This window comes from Gallus gallus, chromosome 18 (assembly GCF_016699485.2).
Source record: "Gallus gallus isolate bGalGal1 chromosome 18, bGalGal1.mat.broiler.GRCg7b, whole genome shotgun sequence".
In the NCBI taxonomy this organism is placed as follows: Eukaryota; Metazoa; Chordata; class Aves; order Galliformes; family Phasianidae; genus Gallus; species Gallus gallus.
In genome coordinates this window covers 2,843,174-2,860,187 of record NC_052549.1, presented here as the reverse complement: position 1 = coordinate 2,860,187, position 17,014 = coordinate 2,843,174, and the positions used below count along the sequence as shown (strand labels likewise).

Genomic DNA, 17,014 nt, shown 5'->3' with positions numbered 1-17,014 from the left:
GCACTAAGGCAATTAATACCATTCTAATGCAATTTTCCCTTGCCAGCTGCCCTCAGCCAGGGCACGCTGGAGTTGCTCTGCTTGGGGCCTTGGCTGTGCAGAGCAGAACGAGAACAAAATTGTCTGCAAAGCACCTTAATGCCTCCCTGCCCCTCTGCGAGCAGTGGGGTGCAGCGAGCAGCCCTGTGTGTGCTTGTGAGCTGTGCTGCCCATCTGTGGCAGGGCACAATCCAGGTGCTGGGAGCAGGGCAGTGGTAAGTGAGGCTTTGCAGCCTTGGCTGGAAACACAAACACCCTCCTCTGCATTTCTGTAATAGGGAAAACATCCTGGGAATGGGGCTCCCAGGGCAGCCCTCTGCCAGGGGTTTGGTCCTGGCTCCTGTGTGGCTGCTGGTGGCACTTGGGGTGGGTGGGATTCCTACAGAGGGGCTGCATTCCTGCACACATGCCCATAGAGCGATGGCTGCAGTGCCATGCGCTGCACAGTGGGGAGGGCATCGCCAGCAAGGGCAGCAGATGGCAGGGCCAAGCCCTGGGCACAGCAGGGCCAGGCATGCAGGGAAGGGAGGGATGCTTGCTGCAGGCTGGGAACATGCCTTGCCTGTGCTTGCTCACGGCCACAGGCCTGATGGTTATTTACACTGCAAGGGAGTGAAGCAGAAATCTGAGCTCGGTGCCCCTGACGTGGGGGAGCAGTGCCCTGCAGCAGGCACAGACTTTGCTCCCATTTCAGGGCACTGCAGGGTCTGTGGTGTCACTGCACAATGGATGCAGACAGGCCCAGCCATGTCTCACTGCAGCTGTGCTGCCCCTGCTCCCCACCACCCTCCCTGTCCTCCCACCCTCCTGCTGCAGGGCACTGCTCCCACCACCTCTAACTCTGCCTCCTGAAACCAAGAGCAGAGGTGCATGGAAGCTGTCCCAGGGAACTCCTCTGCAATGTGGCATCTGCCTGTGACATATTTTGGTGGCAAGTTGGCTCCCCAGGAGCAGATGTGGCTCAGGAGGAGCCCGAGGGTGTGGGCAGTGGGGACAGTGCCCCGCTCACATGGTGCTGTTGGCCCACATTGTTTCCCACTGGCATGCCTGGCTCCGATGCTAATGGGCTCTGACCTATCTGGGCCGACGCTCTCTGATCCTGGAGGTGCAGCAGCAGGGGCTGGCGGGGTGGGGATGGTGGGGATAGGTTGGCAGTGAGCCTGCAGGGGGTGAGAGGAGAGGGGTGCCTGCTGCCTTGGTGAGCCCCAGAGCCAGCCTGGAGCAGCACGCTGCCCTGGCATGGCTCATGAGCATTGCTGCAGTGCAGCCTCAGCCTTTGGGGTACGCCAAAGCAAAACAAGGAGCCTTGGAGACACCCAGAAGCTCACTCCAGAAGTACACAGGCAGGCAGAGCAGCCAAAAGGAGTTTGTTTGAGGTGCACTGGGAGGCCGTGTAGTGTGGGGTGCAGCCATTCTACCAGCACCTGGCATGGAATGACAGTGTCTTGGGAGGGAATGAAATCATGGGGAAGAATACTACAGGTTTTGGCCAAAAATGGCAGTGGGGGAGGGGGGAGGGAAGGGACAACAGTTACTTGGCAAACATGCTCAGCCCCCCGCCTGGAAATGTCCTCAGATGGCACCTGGCACGGGGGGGGATGGCAGAGTGCACAGCGTGGGGCTCGCAGGGCCAGTGTTGCCTGCACTGAGCTGTGCCAAGATGTGTGTGCTGTCCATTAGCACTGCACTTCTCGGCTTTTCCCACTGGATGAGCGCTGATTTTTCCCTGGGTTTCCAGGAGCTGGAAGGAGCAGGGCTGGCATTGATCTCCGCTTAGGAACTGCGCTCCCCGGCCACCCTGGTGCACAGGTTGTGTGTCCCAGCAGGGGGGAACGCCCAGCTCACCCTGCACCATGCAGGGACAAGAGCCCTGGGTCATCCCAAGAACTCCAAGCTGTGGGGCTCCGACAGTGGCAGTGGGGGATGCTGAGAGATGCTGGGGGGACGCTGGGGGCCACAGGGGGATAGATCCGTAGAGTCATAGAACCATTTGGGTTGAAAAAGGCTTCCAGCATCAAGTCCAACCATTAAGCTAGCACAGCCAAGTGCACCACTAAACCATGTCCCTACACACCACATCTGCACAGCTTCCAGACCCCTCCAGGGATCCTAAGGACAGTCCCTGGGCAGCCCGTTCCATGGCTTCCCAACCCTCTCCATGAAGAAATGCTACCTAACGCACAACCTACACTGATGCAGTGTGAGGCCATTCCCTCTTGTCCTGTCGCTCGTTTCTTGGGAGCGGAGACCGACCCCACCACGCCACAACCTCACGATGTCGTGGTAGGGAGCAGTAAGGTGCCTCCTGAGCCTCCTTTTCTCCAGGTTAAGTAACCGCAGTTCCCTCCGCCGCTCCTTATGGGACCTGAGCGCGGGGAGGTGCTGGGGTTGCGGTGGGATGCCGTAGGAATGCCGCAGGGTTGCGCAGGGACACGGGGGGCAGCGCAGCCGGCTGCGGTCCCCTCTCCCGGCCGATCCCTCCGGGACTACATTTCCCAGCTCCGCCGCGGCCGGGGCGGTGCAGCGCGGGGCGGGGGGCGCGGAGAGCGGCGGCGGGGCCCGCGCAGGCGGAGGGAGGCGCGGGGGCGGCGGGGCCCTCTCGGCCCGGCTCGGCTCGGCTCGGCCCGGTGCGCGCCGGGCGGGGATGCGGGAGGGGCGCCGGGAGCGGTTCCCCGCTGCCCGCCCGCGGCCGCGTAAGGGGCGCCCGCGCCGCCGCCACCATGAAGAAGCAATTCAACCGCATGCGCCAGCTCGCCAACCAGACCGTGGGCAGGTAGGGACGGGGACGGGCCGTGCGCCCCGCCTGCACCTGCCGTGCACCCCACCTGCACCCCGCCTGCACCCCGCCTGCTCCGTACTTGCACCCTGCTTGCACCCCGCCCGCGCCTTGCTTTACCCTGCCCGCACCTGCCCTGCGCCCGCCCTGCCCCCCAGCGCCGGAGCACATCGCACCCCGCTGCTCCCCTACCCCGACCCCAGCCCTGCATCACCTTCCGGTGCTGCCCCCGGCATCCCTGCATGCAGCCGCACCCATCCCTCGAGGGCTCCCCCCGGCTGAAGCGCGGAGCTTTGGGGCCGGCGTGGTGCGGGGTGGCGCACGTTGGGGTGCCTGTGGGGGTGTGGGGGTGCTGTGATGCTCTCCGGGCCCACGGCCAGACCCGCGGCTTTGCCGGCGGTTGTTGTGTAATTGCTGAGATTTTGCAGCGGTGGGGGGGGGAGAATGGAAGGATTTATTTTTTTTTCTTTTGCGACTCCAACACGGCGCCGGGGCGGGCAGCGGGGCAGGGCTGTGTGCGGTCACGCCATTATGGGGGCTGCTCCTTGTGTCCTCTGTGGGGCTGCCACCTCGCACCCATAGCTGTGCATATATCCTTCCATCCCTCCGTGCATCCTTCCTTCTAATCCTGCATCCCTCCCTGCATCCACCCCTCCATCCCTCCATCCATCATCATCCCTCCATCCTCCTCCTTCCCGAGGTGAGTGATGGGGACGAGCGGCAGCAGCTCGGTGCCTCATCCCACAGCGCGGTGCAGTTACACATCCCCACAGCACGGCCGCAGATGGCTGCAGGTCCCCACCGGCACCGTGCAGCGGGAGCACGGGGATGGATGGAGGGGGCTGCACTGGGCTCGGTTCCATCAAGAGGAGCAGGGACTGGGCTGGAGGGACGCAGCTGCTGCCAGCACCGTGCGTGCCCCACGCGTCAGCCTTCAAAATGGGGTCACCGCCAGCCCCAGAGCCCTCCTGCCTCGCTGCTGAGCTCGGGGAGGGTGCAGAGCTCCGGGTAACGGCCGTCTGGGAGATGCTCGTGGCAGGTGACGCAGGCAGGAGCATGAATTCGCAGCTTGGAGCGTTGCAGGGCGGTTTGTGCTCTGCTCCCCAGGCTGGGGACCGGCCAGTGGGAAGCTCTGCTCCATAGGGCTCACGCCAGGCAGCCAGCCTGTCGCCCATGTTTGCAACACTCCCGCTCGTGCACAGGCTTCTCAGCAGGCAAATAAATAAGTAATCCTTTGCTGTGCTCTGCTGCAGCACTGCCTTGTGACCAGCTGGGTCCGTGGGTGCGGGGCTGACATCCCTGCGGTGCTGCCACCCTGGGGACAGGGCTGTGTCCTGGACGGGTGCTGGAGGGTCTGTGCTGCAGATGGAGGCCATCCCTCAAGTTGCTGTAAGGGGCACTGGGGATGCTGGGGGCAGTTTGCTCTGTGCCATGAAGATGGGAGGGGGTTCCCAGCTGATCCCACTCCTCCCAGCAAGCCCTGTGGGCGTAGTTGTCTTCTCCTCAAGTGAGTGTGGACTGGGGCTGGGCACAGGGGACAAGAGCTGCCATCCCCAGCCCCGTGCTCCTGCCCTGGGGTGTGCCTGGGGGGGCAGCTGAGGACTGTGCCCCTCTTAAGGACATTGCTGCCATGGCTTGTGCTAGGCTCGCAGCCTGGGCTGCCCCTTGGCACAGCCGATGGGCTGATCCATCCTGCCACTCCCATGCTTGTCCCCACTGTTGCTTTATCTGGCCAGCACCTGAGCCGTGCACCTGTATTAAAATCGTGTTTTGAACAGTGCCATTCCTCGGGGAAACCCCTCCGGTCCCCATTCCAGGAAGCAGCAGCACTGCCCCTTCCCCGTACAGCTGCCCTTTCTTCAGCACCTCGAGCTTTGGATGGGGGCCAAAGGCTGCGCTGTGCCGTTTACTCCATTTGTTTACCAGATAGAAAAAGGGGAAGGGCAAGAAGAGAGGGCAGAAGTGAGGAAGGACACGGCCACTTGGCACAGCACTGTCCCACTCTGCCATCCCCTCCTGTTGTCCTCTGCTGCCTCCCCTCCTGCCCCACTGCGCCTTCCCGGTCCCAGGACTGGCTCTGTCCCTGCTGCCCCTCGCAGCCCTTTTCCCAGCCCTCTGACACAAACAAACACACAGGGCTGTGGGAATCCTGGCTTTGCTTAAAGGAGGTGGAGAACCAAAGGTGCTCATCCCTGGGACACACTCGGTGCCCAGCCTGGAGCATCACCCAGCCTGGATGTGACTGGTCTGTAGGGGATGTGATATATATCTCCGTGGGGTGAAAAGAGGGAAGAGAGATCAGGGAGTGGTTGTGATGCTCGCTGAGTGTTCCTGCTTTATTCCTGTGCTTCCCTATTCCATGTGTGGGGCTGCCAAGGCCATGGGGAGCGGCTGTGGTGCTGCTCCTGCACACACAGCACCCGCCGGCTTTCCAGAACTGTCTGAGTGCCGATTTCTCTCCGTCAGGAAGGGAACAGGCAGCGGCAGCCTCATGCAAAGTGACACTCCTGGGTGCCTGAAGGCACAGCAGGCAGCTGAGAATGCAGTCATGGGGGGGGAGAGGAGGGGGACGTGTCCTCCTTGGGGTTGTTTTGGGGTGGCTTTGGGGGGCAGCAAGCTCTGTTCCTGGGCAGAGCCTTTTCCTCAAGCCTCGGGATGCCTACGCTTCAAGCTACAGGCTTTAAATAGAGAGGCTTTTTTTTTTTCTGCATGCAGCCTTGCAAGAAGCAAGGATGGAGGGAGTGAGGACGAGCTGCGCTGCCGGGGATTTTCCGACAGGGTTTGCAGCAGGGCACGGCGTGCTGTGTGTTGTGGGGTGCAGCTCACTGTCAGCCTGCAGCCCCCCATCCCACCGCCCACCCCAGGCAGACCCTGAGCTCTCTGGGCTCGGGGAGCAGAGCTGTGGTGGCAGCGGGCGCAGGCAGCCAGCCGGGTATTTTTATCCTCCTCAGCCGGCAGCGCTGGCGAATGGAGCAATGAAATATTAATGGAGCAGTCTGAATGTTTTGTCCCCAAATTGCACATAAATCACCGTCACTCCTCCCGGCTCCCCGAACCTGCAGGGATCTGCCAAACGTGTGTGCTGCGGGGCAGGGCCAGGAGATGCGCGCGGGGTCCGGCCCTGGTTCTGTGTGGTCCTGGAGGCAGCTCTGCACGCAGGGCTGTGCCTTAATTAAAGCCTCCTTCTGACTCACTCCCCATCGGCAAAGCCGAGCAGTGCCCTGGGGTGCCCGAGCTGCACGCTGAACCGTGCGTGGCAAAACCTCACCCAGGGGTGCCGGCACCCAGGGGTGCAGGTGGAGCTGCTGGGGGTCGGTGTGGGGCAGGGAGCTGCTCAGCCCTGCCCTCGGGATGCTCTTTCCTGTCCTTGGGAACCCGTCCTTGGCACTCCAGGCTGTTTGTGGGATGCAGCGCAGCCCCCGCGGCCGACAGACCGCATCCCAGCTGCATCGACTCTGGGGGATGGTTTTCCCATTTGGGGAGAATATTGCAGCAAAATGCTGAATGGGATTTGAAATGGCCAAAATCGAGGCTGTGCTTCTTGCGTTGGTTGGTTGGTGCATCCCCAAAGCTCACTCTGTGGTGAAGCATAGCTGTATAGTGGTGCCCATACGTGGGGATATCCATGCGTGGGGGCATCGTGGCAGGATTTGGAGCGCTCCTCCACCCCTCCCTGTGCCACAGCAGCAGGGCTCAGCCCCGGGGAAGACATCTCCCTCTGGTTTGGGAGCATGTTGTGATGTGGAAGCCTGGATTCTGCCTCCTGGTGCTGGGATGGGATGCTCAGGGGAAGCCGACGGCTCACTGCAGCTCCGGGGTCAGTGCGCAATTCCGTGTTGGAAGATTATGTAGTGTTTATCACTAAATCAAATTAATTTGCTCCACTGGTGTTGATTTCCAGTGGCAACAATTGGTTTTCACAGAAGCCAACGCCAAGCAAATTGTAGCTGCATCCCCCGCTCGTTTGCTTCCAACTCCGTGTACTAATTGTCCCCTTCCTCCCAGATGCTCGCGGGGACCCAAATGTCTGCATGGTGACCGAGGCCGAGGATTGCCTGGATTTGTGCTGAGAAAAACAGCTCTGGGGTGGGAGTGTGGAGGGGAAGGGGAGGAGCGTGCTCTGTGCCTGGTGGAAGGATGGGAGAGTGCACAGAGCCGCTAATCCCCCCTGCCCAACACAGCGCACAGTGTGGGCACTGGGGGGGCCGGGGGGCATTCCTGGGGCGCAGGGTTGGGCTGTAAGACAGCAGCGCTGCTGCCAGACTGCTTTCCCAATGGGTTGCTTTGGGTGTGAGCGAGGTTTTGTAGGGCAGCGTTGTTGGAGGCACCCGTGGGGGACAGTAAAGCCACCACGCAGCGGGGAGGAGGTGCAGCAGCCCCTCCAAAGCCGTGTTCATGATAGGCTGAGGTGCTGGAAACATCACGGGTAGAATGGGATTTCTCCGGCGCAGAGCTGCAGTGCAATCTGATGTCAGTGGAGTAAGACTGTGTGATTTTTTTCTTTTTTTTTTGCCTTATAGTCTTTACGTGTAAAACAGCAATCTGGAACGGCATGTTCCGGGCTGATGTGCTTTTGGAGATGCTGTTTGGTTCTCACACCCCTGGGTGTCATCTCCAGATTCTGGAGCGCTGCCGGTGGGAGCAAACCCAGGGATGAGATGGATCTGCTGTGGGTTTGTCTCAGCGTTCTGGAACAGAAACAGGAACCTTCAGACAGAGGAGCAAGAAAAGGACTCTCTGCCTTCTTTTCTCCCCCTTCTGCAAAGCCGGGCTGTTTGCTGGTGGGCTCCCAGCCCACCCAGTGCAGGGTGTGGGTGCTGGGCCGGGTGTTACGGGCATGGAGGTTTTCCTGTGCTGCAAGTGCTTGAAAGCAGAACAAGGCCAGATTTTGTTAGCCCGCGTGCGGTGTTGTTTTCTGCTTCCTGCACATGCATTACAGCCCAGCACGTGGCGTTTTGTGACGGCTGGGAGAGATCTGCAGGAGCTGGACAGCCCCAGGCGTGCAAACCCACCATTTGGCTGTCCAGAAAAGGAGAAAGCACACAAAAAGTGTTGCTTTTTTTGGAGCACTTTCTGAATGGTGATGGCCGTTTGCATGGACGCAAATGAGGAGCAGAGTGCTCAGTGCACCCTGGGGCTGAAGTGGGGATGGGGCACGGAGGACGTGCAGCGATGCCTTGCTCCCGGAGCTGTGCATGGGTGAATGTGCACGATGCTCTCATGTCTCTCTGCTCCCTCCTTCCTCTCCGTGGATGCTGAATAGATGGAGCACCGTGTCTGCTCTGTCTGCTTCTGCACAGCAGATACATGATGCTGAACGTGTTCTGCTCCTGGTGCCTGGGATGGGGAGCACTGTGTGGGTGCTGTGTGTGGGTTTGCCCTCTGTTGCCTTTGGGTTTTTGCTGCTTTCTCCCATGTTCAGGATAACTTTGCCCAACTTCCAACCTTGCCTGAAAGAGCTGAAGGTGATCTGCAGGAGAGGAGTAAAATCTGAGCAGCTCTTGCTTTTGTTTGGTTTGTTTTGTTTTTAAATGCAAGGGATCCAAAGTGACCGCTTTCCCCAGAGGCTCATTTCTCACCTACCGTTCTGGCTGGGCATAAAAATCTTTACTTTTCTACACGGCTGCCATCACCCATCTCCATCTGTACACAGGTGGGCACAGGTGTGTTAGCATGGTGCCTTGAAGGTGCTTAAATAATGCAAGGCATGGATGACAGGTGGGATTTTGCTCTGGAAGGCAGAGTGACAGCTCCATGAAAGGGTTTGGGAGTGTCCCAGAGGAGCACCGGACCCCTGGGGCCGTACCCCCATTAGGTGAAGAGCTGATCCATTGCTTTCCAAATACAGGAGATCGCAATGCGTGCATTTAAATCCAATTTTTTAATGGAACCAGATGGGCTCTCTATGCCTCTTTCAAACAAACTGCTTTCAATTGGACGTTATGACAAGTTTCGTATGCAAGCCAGATTTAGCACCGTTAATTCACATTTTCAGAAAGGCTTTGAGCGAAGCGTGCTCTCCAGCGACCTCACAGACATCCCTGCCCTGCTGGGAGCTGTGCTGCCGCCACAGCCTGTCAGCTTTTTCTCCATTGTTCTTCACTGCACTGGAACAGGTTGCCCAAGGAGGCTGTGGATGCCCCATCCCTGCAGGCATTCAAGGCCAGGCTGGATGTGGCTCTGGGCAGCCTGGGCTGCTGGTTGGCAACCCTGCACATAGCAGGGGGTTGGAACTGGATGAGCATTGTGGTCCTTTTCAACCCAGGCCATTCTATGATTCTGTGATTCACTTCCACTTTCACGTTCTTCATTTCCTCTTTCTTGCTCTCTGTTTCCACCTTTTCAGTGCTTGGTCTCTCACTGCTGAGAAAACAGCCTTGGATATTGGAAAGCGAGGAGAGCTGGGGGAGGTTGGGTGCTGTTTGGAAGGAGGTCAGAGGATGTGGCTGTGCTGCAGCCTCGTGTTAAGCAGTGCTGAACATGGAGAGCATAACTGACCTTTGCATTTCAGCTCAGTTCCGCGCTCTGTCCAAGCGCATCGTGGCATAGATAATGTTTTCAAGAAGTAATGATTTACCAAAGCTGTAAAAAGCCCCTCAGGTTATGAATGTGCATTACACCGTGCCGTGGTGTAACTGTTCCCCTCTCGCCCAGCGGTGCAGCATCAGTGCACGCAGGGGCTCCTGGGTCTGCAGGTAAGTTGTGCACATCTGCCTCTCTGCAGCAAAACAGCCCCATCCCCAGGGGAGCGCAGCACAGCACCGGGGCTGGGCACGGTGCCCCACCTGGAGCAGAGGGGGACAGTCCCCCCCCTCTCAGAGCCACACGCCGTCCCATCACCAACCTCTAATTTTCCACCTTTTCCTGTAGGGCTGAGAAGACAGAGGTGCTGAGCGAAGATCTCCTGCAGGTGAAGTGCCACTGCCCGGCGCTGGCTGTGGGGTGTGGGACGTGGCTCTATCGGCTTTGGGTGCAGCTCTTGGGCTGCCTCTTGGCCATGGCTGTCCCTGGGGGGGGTCACACCTGGGGAAGGGAGGGGGGTGCTGGGGGGCAGTGGCGCTGTGTGGGTGGGTTGTTCTCCCAGATGATCCTCCTCCAGATGTTGTGCTTTCTGCTTCACTGTGCATTTCCCCCCCGATGCTCCCGGCTTCGTTTCTGGGCAGATCGTGTTTGCTGACGCTCGGTGACTCATCTCACTGAGCTTTGGGATCAGCTTCCCGGCTCAGCCAAGGCCATGGCAAACCGGGCAGCTCTCAGCCCTGGGTGTGGGGGGGTCCGCCAGTTTGGATCAAGCAAAGCCCTCCTGGGGAGAGGAGCTCTCAGCCAAACTCCCTTTGGTTGGAAGAGTCCCACAGGACGGGTCAGGGCGGTGATGGCCACCTCTGTGCCCGCAGGTGGAGAAGCGGCTGGAGCTGGTGAAGCAGGTGTCCCACAGCACCCACAAGAAGCTGACGGCATGTCTGCAGGGCCAGCAGGGCGTGGATGCCGACAAGCGCTCGGTGAGCTCTGCAGACGGGTGCACACACGCGTGTGCCATGCCCGAGCGCGTGGGGTGCCCCGCGGTGTGCAGAGCCTGACAGCACCGCGCTCCCTTTGCAGAAGAAGCTGCCACTGACGACGCTGGCGCAGTGCCTGACGGAGGGCTCGGCCGTGCTGGGCGATGACTCCCTGCTGGGGTAAGAGGTGCCGGTGTCACTGCATCCCCGTGGCACCGCTGTCCCCACCCCACGTCTCACCTCCCGCGGCCGGGATGGCCGCCCGCCCTGCCCCAGCTGTGCGCGCCTTGCAGGAAGATGCTGCGGCTGTGCGGGGAGGCTGAGGACAAGCTGGCGCAGGAGCTCATCCAATTCGAGCTGCAGGTGGAGAGGGACGTCATCGAGCCGCTCTTCGTGCTGGCCGAGGTGGGCATGTCTGGCTGTCCCCGCTGTGGGCTCTCCTGTCCTCCTTGCGCTGCTCTTTTCTGCTTCCCTGAAGGCAGAGGCGTGAGCGCTTGTGTTGCTGAAACACGTTTCCAAGCAAGGTTGCTGTTTGGAGGTTTTTTTTCCTCCTGCTGCCAACTCTCTGGGTTTTTTTTTCTTTTTAATTTCGCCAAATGCTCTTCTTTCCCCTCCTCTTTTATGTCTTGCAAAATGCCATGGGCTCCATTCTGGTTTCATCTTCCCCCAACTTTATGGATCTGACACCGGGAGAGGCGAGCCGGGCCAGGCTGAGCTCTGGGGCTTTCAGGCGTTGCAGAGCCCTTGGCACACACTGTCGGTGCATGATGAGCTTTGCTGCTGTGCTGGCACATGCTGGCAGCCTTTTTCTGCCTTCAGCCGGCCTTCCTGGCGCAGGAGGCCTTACTGACCAAAGGATGCTTCTTTTAGCAATGGGGTTTTTGCACATGTGCATTGGGATCGAGGGGCTTTGTGCATCCCAGAGGAGGGATGGGATGGGCTGCGCTGCCTTCCTAACGCTGCAGTGATTCGATGGGTTTTTTCCTCCTCCCCCACCCCTGTGTTGCTGCAGGTGGAAATCCCAAATATCCAGAAGCAGAGGAAGCACTTAGCAAAGCTGGTTCTGGACATGGACTCCTCGAGGACGAGGTGGGAACCACAGCTGGGCTGGCTGCAGGGCCAGCATCACTCCTTGTGCAGGGCTCCTCCATTGCTGCCCTGGCCAAGGGCCAGCAGCCTTGGGAGATCACAGCTGTGTCACTGTGTGCCTTGAAGTCAAGCTCTGCCATGAGCCAGTATTTCTGCTCTTCTCCTTCCATGCACGCTGCAGAGGAGATTTTTTTTCTGGCCCAAGTCTTTATTTTTAACTCTTCTCTCCGTCTGGCTGAATTGTTGTATGGAGGCAAAGAGTGGTTTGCTCCTACTGCTGTAGAGCAGTGCTGGGGTGGCAGAGCTCTGCTGGGGCTGTGGGATGTCCTTTGGTGTCACCCCATGTCCCGGGTGATGCTATGGTGGGGCCTGGGGGCTGTTCCTGAGGCAGTTTGCAAACACTTGGAAAACTGCTGAGTTTGCCCATTCCTGCACAAGGGGACAAGTGCAGGGGTGTCTGCAGGGCTGGGGCATCGATGCCCCATTGCTGCCCCGTTTCTTCCCTTTCTCATCCCACATGCCTGAGGCTCCTTCTGGAAATGATTTCTGAATTGGAGCTGGAGATACCTGTGGCTGGGATTAGCTCATGCATGCAGCACGGTTGAGACCCTCACCATGGTGCTCAGCCCTGGGGACCACCGCGATCTGGCAGGGGGTCCCAGGGCTGCCCATGAGCTCTGTGCATCCCCTGTCTCCCACTGACACGGCCCTGTGTCCACAGGTGGCAGCAGTCTGCAAAGTCCTCGGGGCTGTCGAGCAACCTGCAACCATCGGGAGCCAAAGCCGATGCTCTCAGGGAGGAGATGGAGGAGGCGGCAAACAGAGTGGAGATTTGCAGGGTACTGTCGGCCAGGGCTTGGGATGGGGTCAGCCCGGGTTGTGATGGGGGTGTGAGGGGGTCAGGGTGCAGTGTTGGGGCAGTGCGGTTGGGGGACACCCGCTCCATGTGCAGCCGGGGCTGCAGCATCCCCTTGCAGCCCAGTGGGAAGCCTGCAGCATCACCCCAGTGCTTCTGCCAACCCCACTGCCCACCAGAAACCCCTCCCCTTGCTGGTCCCTTGCCCAGAGCAGCCCCATCGCAGCTCTGACCCTCTTCCTGTGCTCACTGGGCATTGTAGGGTGCTTGTGCACAGCATGTGCCACCCTCAAAAGTGGGTGCCATCCCAGATCTGGATGATGCTTGCAAGCTGTGATTCCTCTGTCACCTGCATCCCATGGCCCTCAGGAGCCTGAGAGCATCCCGTCCCCAGGGGTCAGGGAGCTCCTCACTGCTTACACCGAGCCCTGTGGGGACAGATCACCCTCAGCAAGGACACAACCAGGACTGGAGAGGCCTCAGAAATCTGCTCCATCCCCATGCTGGCTGTGGTCCTGCGTGCAGCCAGGAGCTGGGCTTGATCCTTGGGGGTCCCTTCCAACTCGGGATGTTCTGTGGTTCTATGAAGGAGCTGCAGAGTGTACTGAGAAGGCACGAGGGCAGGGGTCTTTGCAAAGACCTAAGTATGGGAGGATGAAGTGCAGCAGAAGGCAAAGCCGAGCAATGCTGCTGGTTGCATGGCATCTGGGCACACCTCTGTGCTGCGGATGCAGGGAGGGAGCCTGGGGTCAGAGCTCGCATTGTCACCCACGGGCTGTGGTGGCCACCGTGGTGCTCGGTGTGAGCTCCTGCCTCCGTGCTCCCACAGGACCAGCTCTCGGCTGACATGTACAGTTTCGTGGCCAAAGAAATAGACTATGCAAACTACTTCCAAACGGTGAGCACTGTGCTGGTCCCCCATCCCGCTGTGCGCTGCGGCTGCCCTACCCCGTGCCCTTGCCGTGGCGGTGACGCTGGGTGCAGTCTGTGCCGTCTCTCCGCAGCTGATCGAGGTGCAAGCTGAGTACCACAGGAAGTCACTGGCACTTTTGCAGAGTGTGCTGCCTCAGATCAAGGCCCAGCAGGGTGAGTGCACGCGGGGCTCAAGGCAGGTGGTGGCAAGGCGTGAGCTGGGGGTGCAGAGCCCATCAGCTCGCCTTGCAGCGTGGCTTTGCAAGCAGGTTGAGCCATCACCCCGCAGTGTGGCACGGTGCAGCCGTGTATCCCCCTTGTCCCTGAGCTGGGGAAATGCCCCCATCCCTTGGGGTCACCGTGCTTTCCCCCCCCGCCCCGCAGCCACCCAGGTCTGGGCAGGGAGTGACCTTTGTGTTCTTCCCTCTTGATCCTATGCATTAGGATAAGGAAATGCGCTCACGGTTTGCGTGGATTTCACCTTTATAAAGCACTTTAGAGTTGGCTGGGCTGGAAACTCAGGGTTGTGGTGTTGCAACAACGCTTCAACACCTGCTGAACCCTTGAGCTGAAGCCCAGGGCAGGGTGAGGAGGACGCGGGGTGCATCCCGTCAGCCCTGTGCCCTCACAGAAGCGTGGATGGAGAAGCCGTCCTTTGGGAAGCCGCTGGAGGAGCACCTGGCTGTCAGCGGGCGCGAGATCGCCTTCCCGGTGGAGGCCTGTGTCACCATGCTGCTGGAGTGCGGCATGCAGGAGGAGGTGGGTGCCCATGGGGACGGCCCCGGCTGCCTCCCGTGGCACGGGGCTGAGTGGCCGGGGGGGACCCGGGGGTCGTCCCCTGGCGCCGACGCTGTCCCGTGTGCCGTGCCAAGGGCCTGTTCCGTGTGGCTCCCTCTGCCTCCAAGCTGAAGAAACTGAAGGCTGCTTTGGACTGCTGCGTGGTGGACGTGCAGGAGTACTCGGCCGACCCGCATGCCATTGCAGGTGGGGATTGTGGGGGCTGCTGGCCGGGGGGTGCCCCAGGCTCCAAAGGGTGCTGCCCTGCACCCAGGGGCTGCTTTCAAACCCACATCTCGCCGGGTGCATGCACCTCAAGTGACCCCAGGTTTCCCTCCCCACGTGGCTGTGCTGAGCAGGAGATGCTCTGCAGGAGCAAGGGACTGTCAGGGATGCACATGCGTCCTAATGGAGTTTGCAGTCTTATCTCTGCTGCTTCTGTGGTGGTGCAGGACGCTCCCTGCATGCAGAGCCCAGCCTGCTGCACTGTTAAGCATTAGTTTGGTTTAAATGCAAACGAGCTTTTCCCTTCCCTGCTGTGCTGCAAGGTGTGGGCTCTGGTTCCCTATCAGTGAAGGCACCAAGGGCCTTTGTGGGGCTGCGCTGAGCTGGAGGGCATGGGGTGCCCACAGCACAGGGCAGTGCTGGGCATGTGCCTGGCAAAAAGGAGACAGAGGGGCTGGGGGAGGTACAGGTGAGAGGGGGAAGCTACAAGGGGAGAGGTGGGGTGGAAATGCAGTGGGTGATGGGTTTCAAGGAGCCTCCATGAAACCTAATGTGCTGCAGGAGCACTCAAGTCCTACCTGCGTGAGCTGCCAGAGCCGCTGATGACGTTCGAGCTGTACGAGGAGTGGATCCAGGCCTCCAAGTGAGTCCAGAACGGGAAGTGGTCTTGGGGCTGAATTTCAGGAGGGTCCTAACGAGCGCATTTTTGACCCATGGCAGTTCCCGTGGGGCAAGGATGCTGAGCACAAGGGCTTGCAGCCCACATGCAGAGGCTGCTGGCACTCCTGTGCACCCATCTGGGCACTTTCCTTGAGTTATTTCTGACCCAGTGGCCATCGTTTGGGTCCAAGGGCTCTTTGTGATGTTCCTTGGGCATGGCACGCCCTAGCAGCAAGGGTGGCCTCGGTGTAGATGTATAAGCTCATCTATACAGTATCTGGGTAAATGAATGGGTGCCCTGATGCGAAGCACAGTGGGTTGGTGTTTGGGGGACTCGGGGACACACAGCTTTTCCCCTCCCATAGCATCCCAGAGCAGGAGAAGAGGCTGCAGGCCCTGTGGAATGCCTGCGAGAAGCTGCCCAAGGCCAACTACAACAACATCAGGTGAGCACAGGGCAGTGAGGGGCTGTGCTGGGGCTGCAGAAGGCACGTCCCACCTCACCATGCCTGCGCTCACCCCTCCAGGTACCTGATCAAATTCCTGGCCAAGCTGACCGAATACCAGGACATGAACAAAATGACGCCGAGCAACGTGGCCATCGTGCTGGGTCCCAACCTCCTGTGGCCACAGGCAGAAGGGTAACGTATGGCCATGGGCATGCGTGATGCGAGGGTGCAAGGGGGTGATGGGGGGTGAAGCCACAGCTCTGGTGCGTGGGTGTGGGGCCAGAAGGTTTTGTTCCCTTGATGTGGGAGCAGCCCCTGCACTCCTGGAGGTGCTGCAGAGCAGAGGGTGGTAGAGCCAAGGGGTGGGGGGCTGCAAATCCCAGCATGGAGCGGGGTTGGGGCGTGGTGGGATGGCAAGCCATCGAGCCACTGCCCGCTGTGTTGCAGGAATATCACAGAGATGATGACGACCGTCTCCCTGCAGATTGTGGGCATCATCGAGCCGCTCATCCAGCACGCCGACTGGTTCTTCCCTGGAGGTGGGCTGGGCACCATGATGTGTTGGGATGGGGCGGGATGGAATGGGATGAGATGGGATGCAGTGATATGGAATGGGATGGATGGGATGGGGTGGGATGGAATGGGATGAGATGGGATGCAGTGATATGGAATGGGATGGATGGGATGGGGTGGGATGGAATGGGATGAGATGGGATGCAGTGATATGGGATGGGATGGGGTGGGATGGGGTGGGATGAGAGGGGATGCAGTGATATGGAATGGGATGGATGGGATGAGGTGGGATGCGATGGGATGGGATGGAATGATATGGAATGGGATGGGACAGGATGCAGTAAGATGGGATACAATGGTATGGAATGTGATGGATGGGATGCAATGGGATGGAATGGGGTGGGATAGGACTGGATGAGCATCATGTGTGCTGGGTGGGTGAGAGGACCAACATGACTTAGGCCAGCAGTGAGATGCACTCAGCTACTCCACGACTCTGTTGTGGGCAACCCTGTGGTTTAGAAAGTGGAGTACCTCCACCCTGCATCCCAGCCCCTCTCTGGGGAGACGCGGGCTGATGACCCCCTCTCACTTTCCCACCCAGACATTGAATTCAACGTCACCGGCAATTATGGCAGCCCCATGCACGTGAACCACAACGCCAACTACAGCTCCATGCCCTCCCCAGACATGGACCATGCTGACCGCAAGCAGCACGACCAGGCGCGGCGGCCACTCAGCGTGGCCACAGATAACATGATGCTGGAGTTTTACAAGAAGGATGGGTAAGGCCTGTTTGGGGCTGGGGGATGGGGAGCTGGCAGTGCCCCCCAGGGTTGGAGTCGCATGCAAGCTGGAGGTTGGGTGGTTCCAATGGGAGGACCCTGCTGTCCTTGCTGGGGATGCACTCTTCCCCCGGGACGCTGAGATGAGATATGGGGGCACTTGGATAAGATCTAAGGATGCTTGGATGAGACCTGGGCTTGTGGCAGCCCCAAACCTGCTGGGGGTGGGAGCAGACTGGCCCTTGTGTCACCTCCTGTGCCCTTCTTGGTGCTACGGACCCAGTTCTGAAACTTGCACCGAGGTTTCCCCATCTCCAGCACGCGTTCCTCCTACCATATCCTACTGGTGCCCACACTCCAAGCCCCATGTCTTCGCAGTTCCTTTTCCTAGCTTTGCACCCCATGTCTGGTTTTAGGTTATTTACCACTAATAACCA

General features: G+C 59.7%; 1 protein-coding gene across 6 annotated transcripts in view; it reads left to right on the top strand.

Annotated features, from left to right (window-relative positions):
• Positions 1-2,739: 2,739 nt before the first annotated feature.
• ARHGAP44 (Rho GTPase activating protein 44) overlaps positions 2,740-17,014 on the top strand; it is a 20,474-nt gene continuing 6,199 nt past the window's right edge. For 4 of the 6 annotated variants that reach the window (XR_006931743.1, XM_046902093.1, XM_040649648.2 and 1 more), the window contains exons 1-16: positions 2,740-9,510; positions 9,686-9,725; positions 10,210-10,314; positions 10,415-10,491; positions 10,605-10,716; positions 11,324-11,400; positions 12,122-12,239; positions 13,086-13,154; positions 13,261-13,342; positions 13,800-13,927; positions 14,041-14,152; positions 14,732-14,813; positions 15,196-15,276; positions 15,358-15,471; positions 15,727-15,818; positions 16,397-16,577. Coding sequence is in view for 5 of the 6 variants with exons in the window: in XM_046902093.1 (XP_046758049.1) it covers positions 9,419-9,510; positions 9,686-9,725; positions 10,210-10,314; positions 10,415-10,491; positions 10,605-10,716; positions 11,324-11,400; positions 12,122-12,239; positions 13,086-13,154; positions 13,261-13,342; positions 13,800-13,927; positions 14,041-14,152; positions 14,732-14,813; positions 15,196-15,276; positions 15,358-15,471; positions 15,727-15,818; positions 16,397-16,577 (1,562 nt within the window). In the remaining variant the exon portion in view is untranslated. The remainder of the gene's footprint in view (positions 9,511-9,685; positions 9,726-10,209; positions 10,315-10,414; positions 10,492-10,604; positions 10,717-11,323; positions 11,401-12,121; positions 12,240-13,085; positions 13,155-13,260; positions 13,343-13,799; positions 13,928-14,040; positions 14,153-14,731; positions 14,814-15,195; positions 15,277-15,357; positions 15,472-15,726; positions 15,819-16,396; positions 16,578-17,014) is intronic. The other 2 variants (XM_015295248.4, XM_015295246.4) reach the window with 1 other exon arrangement.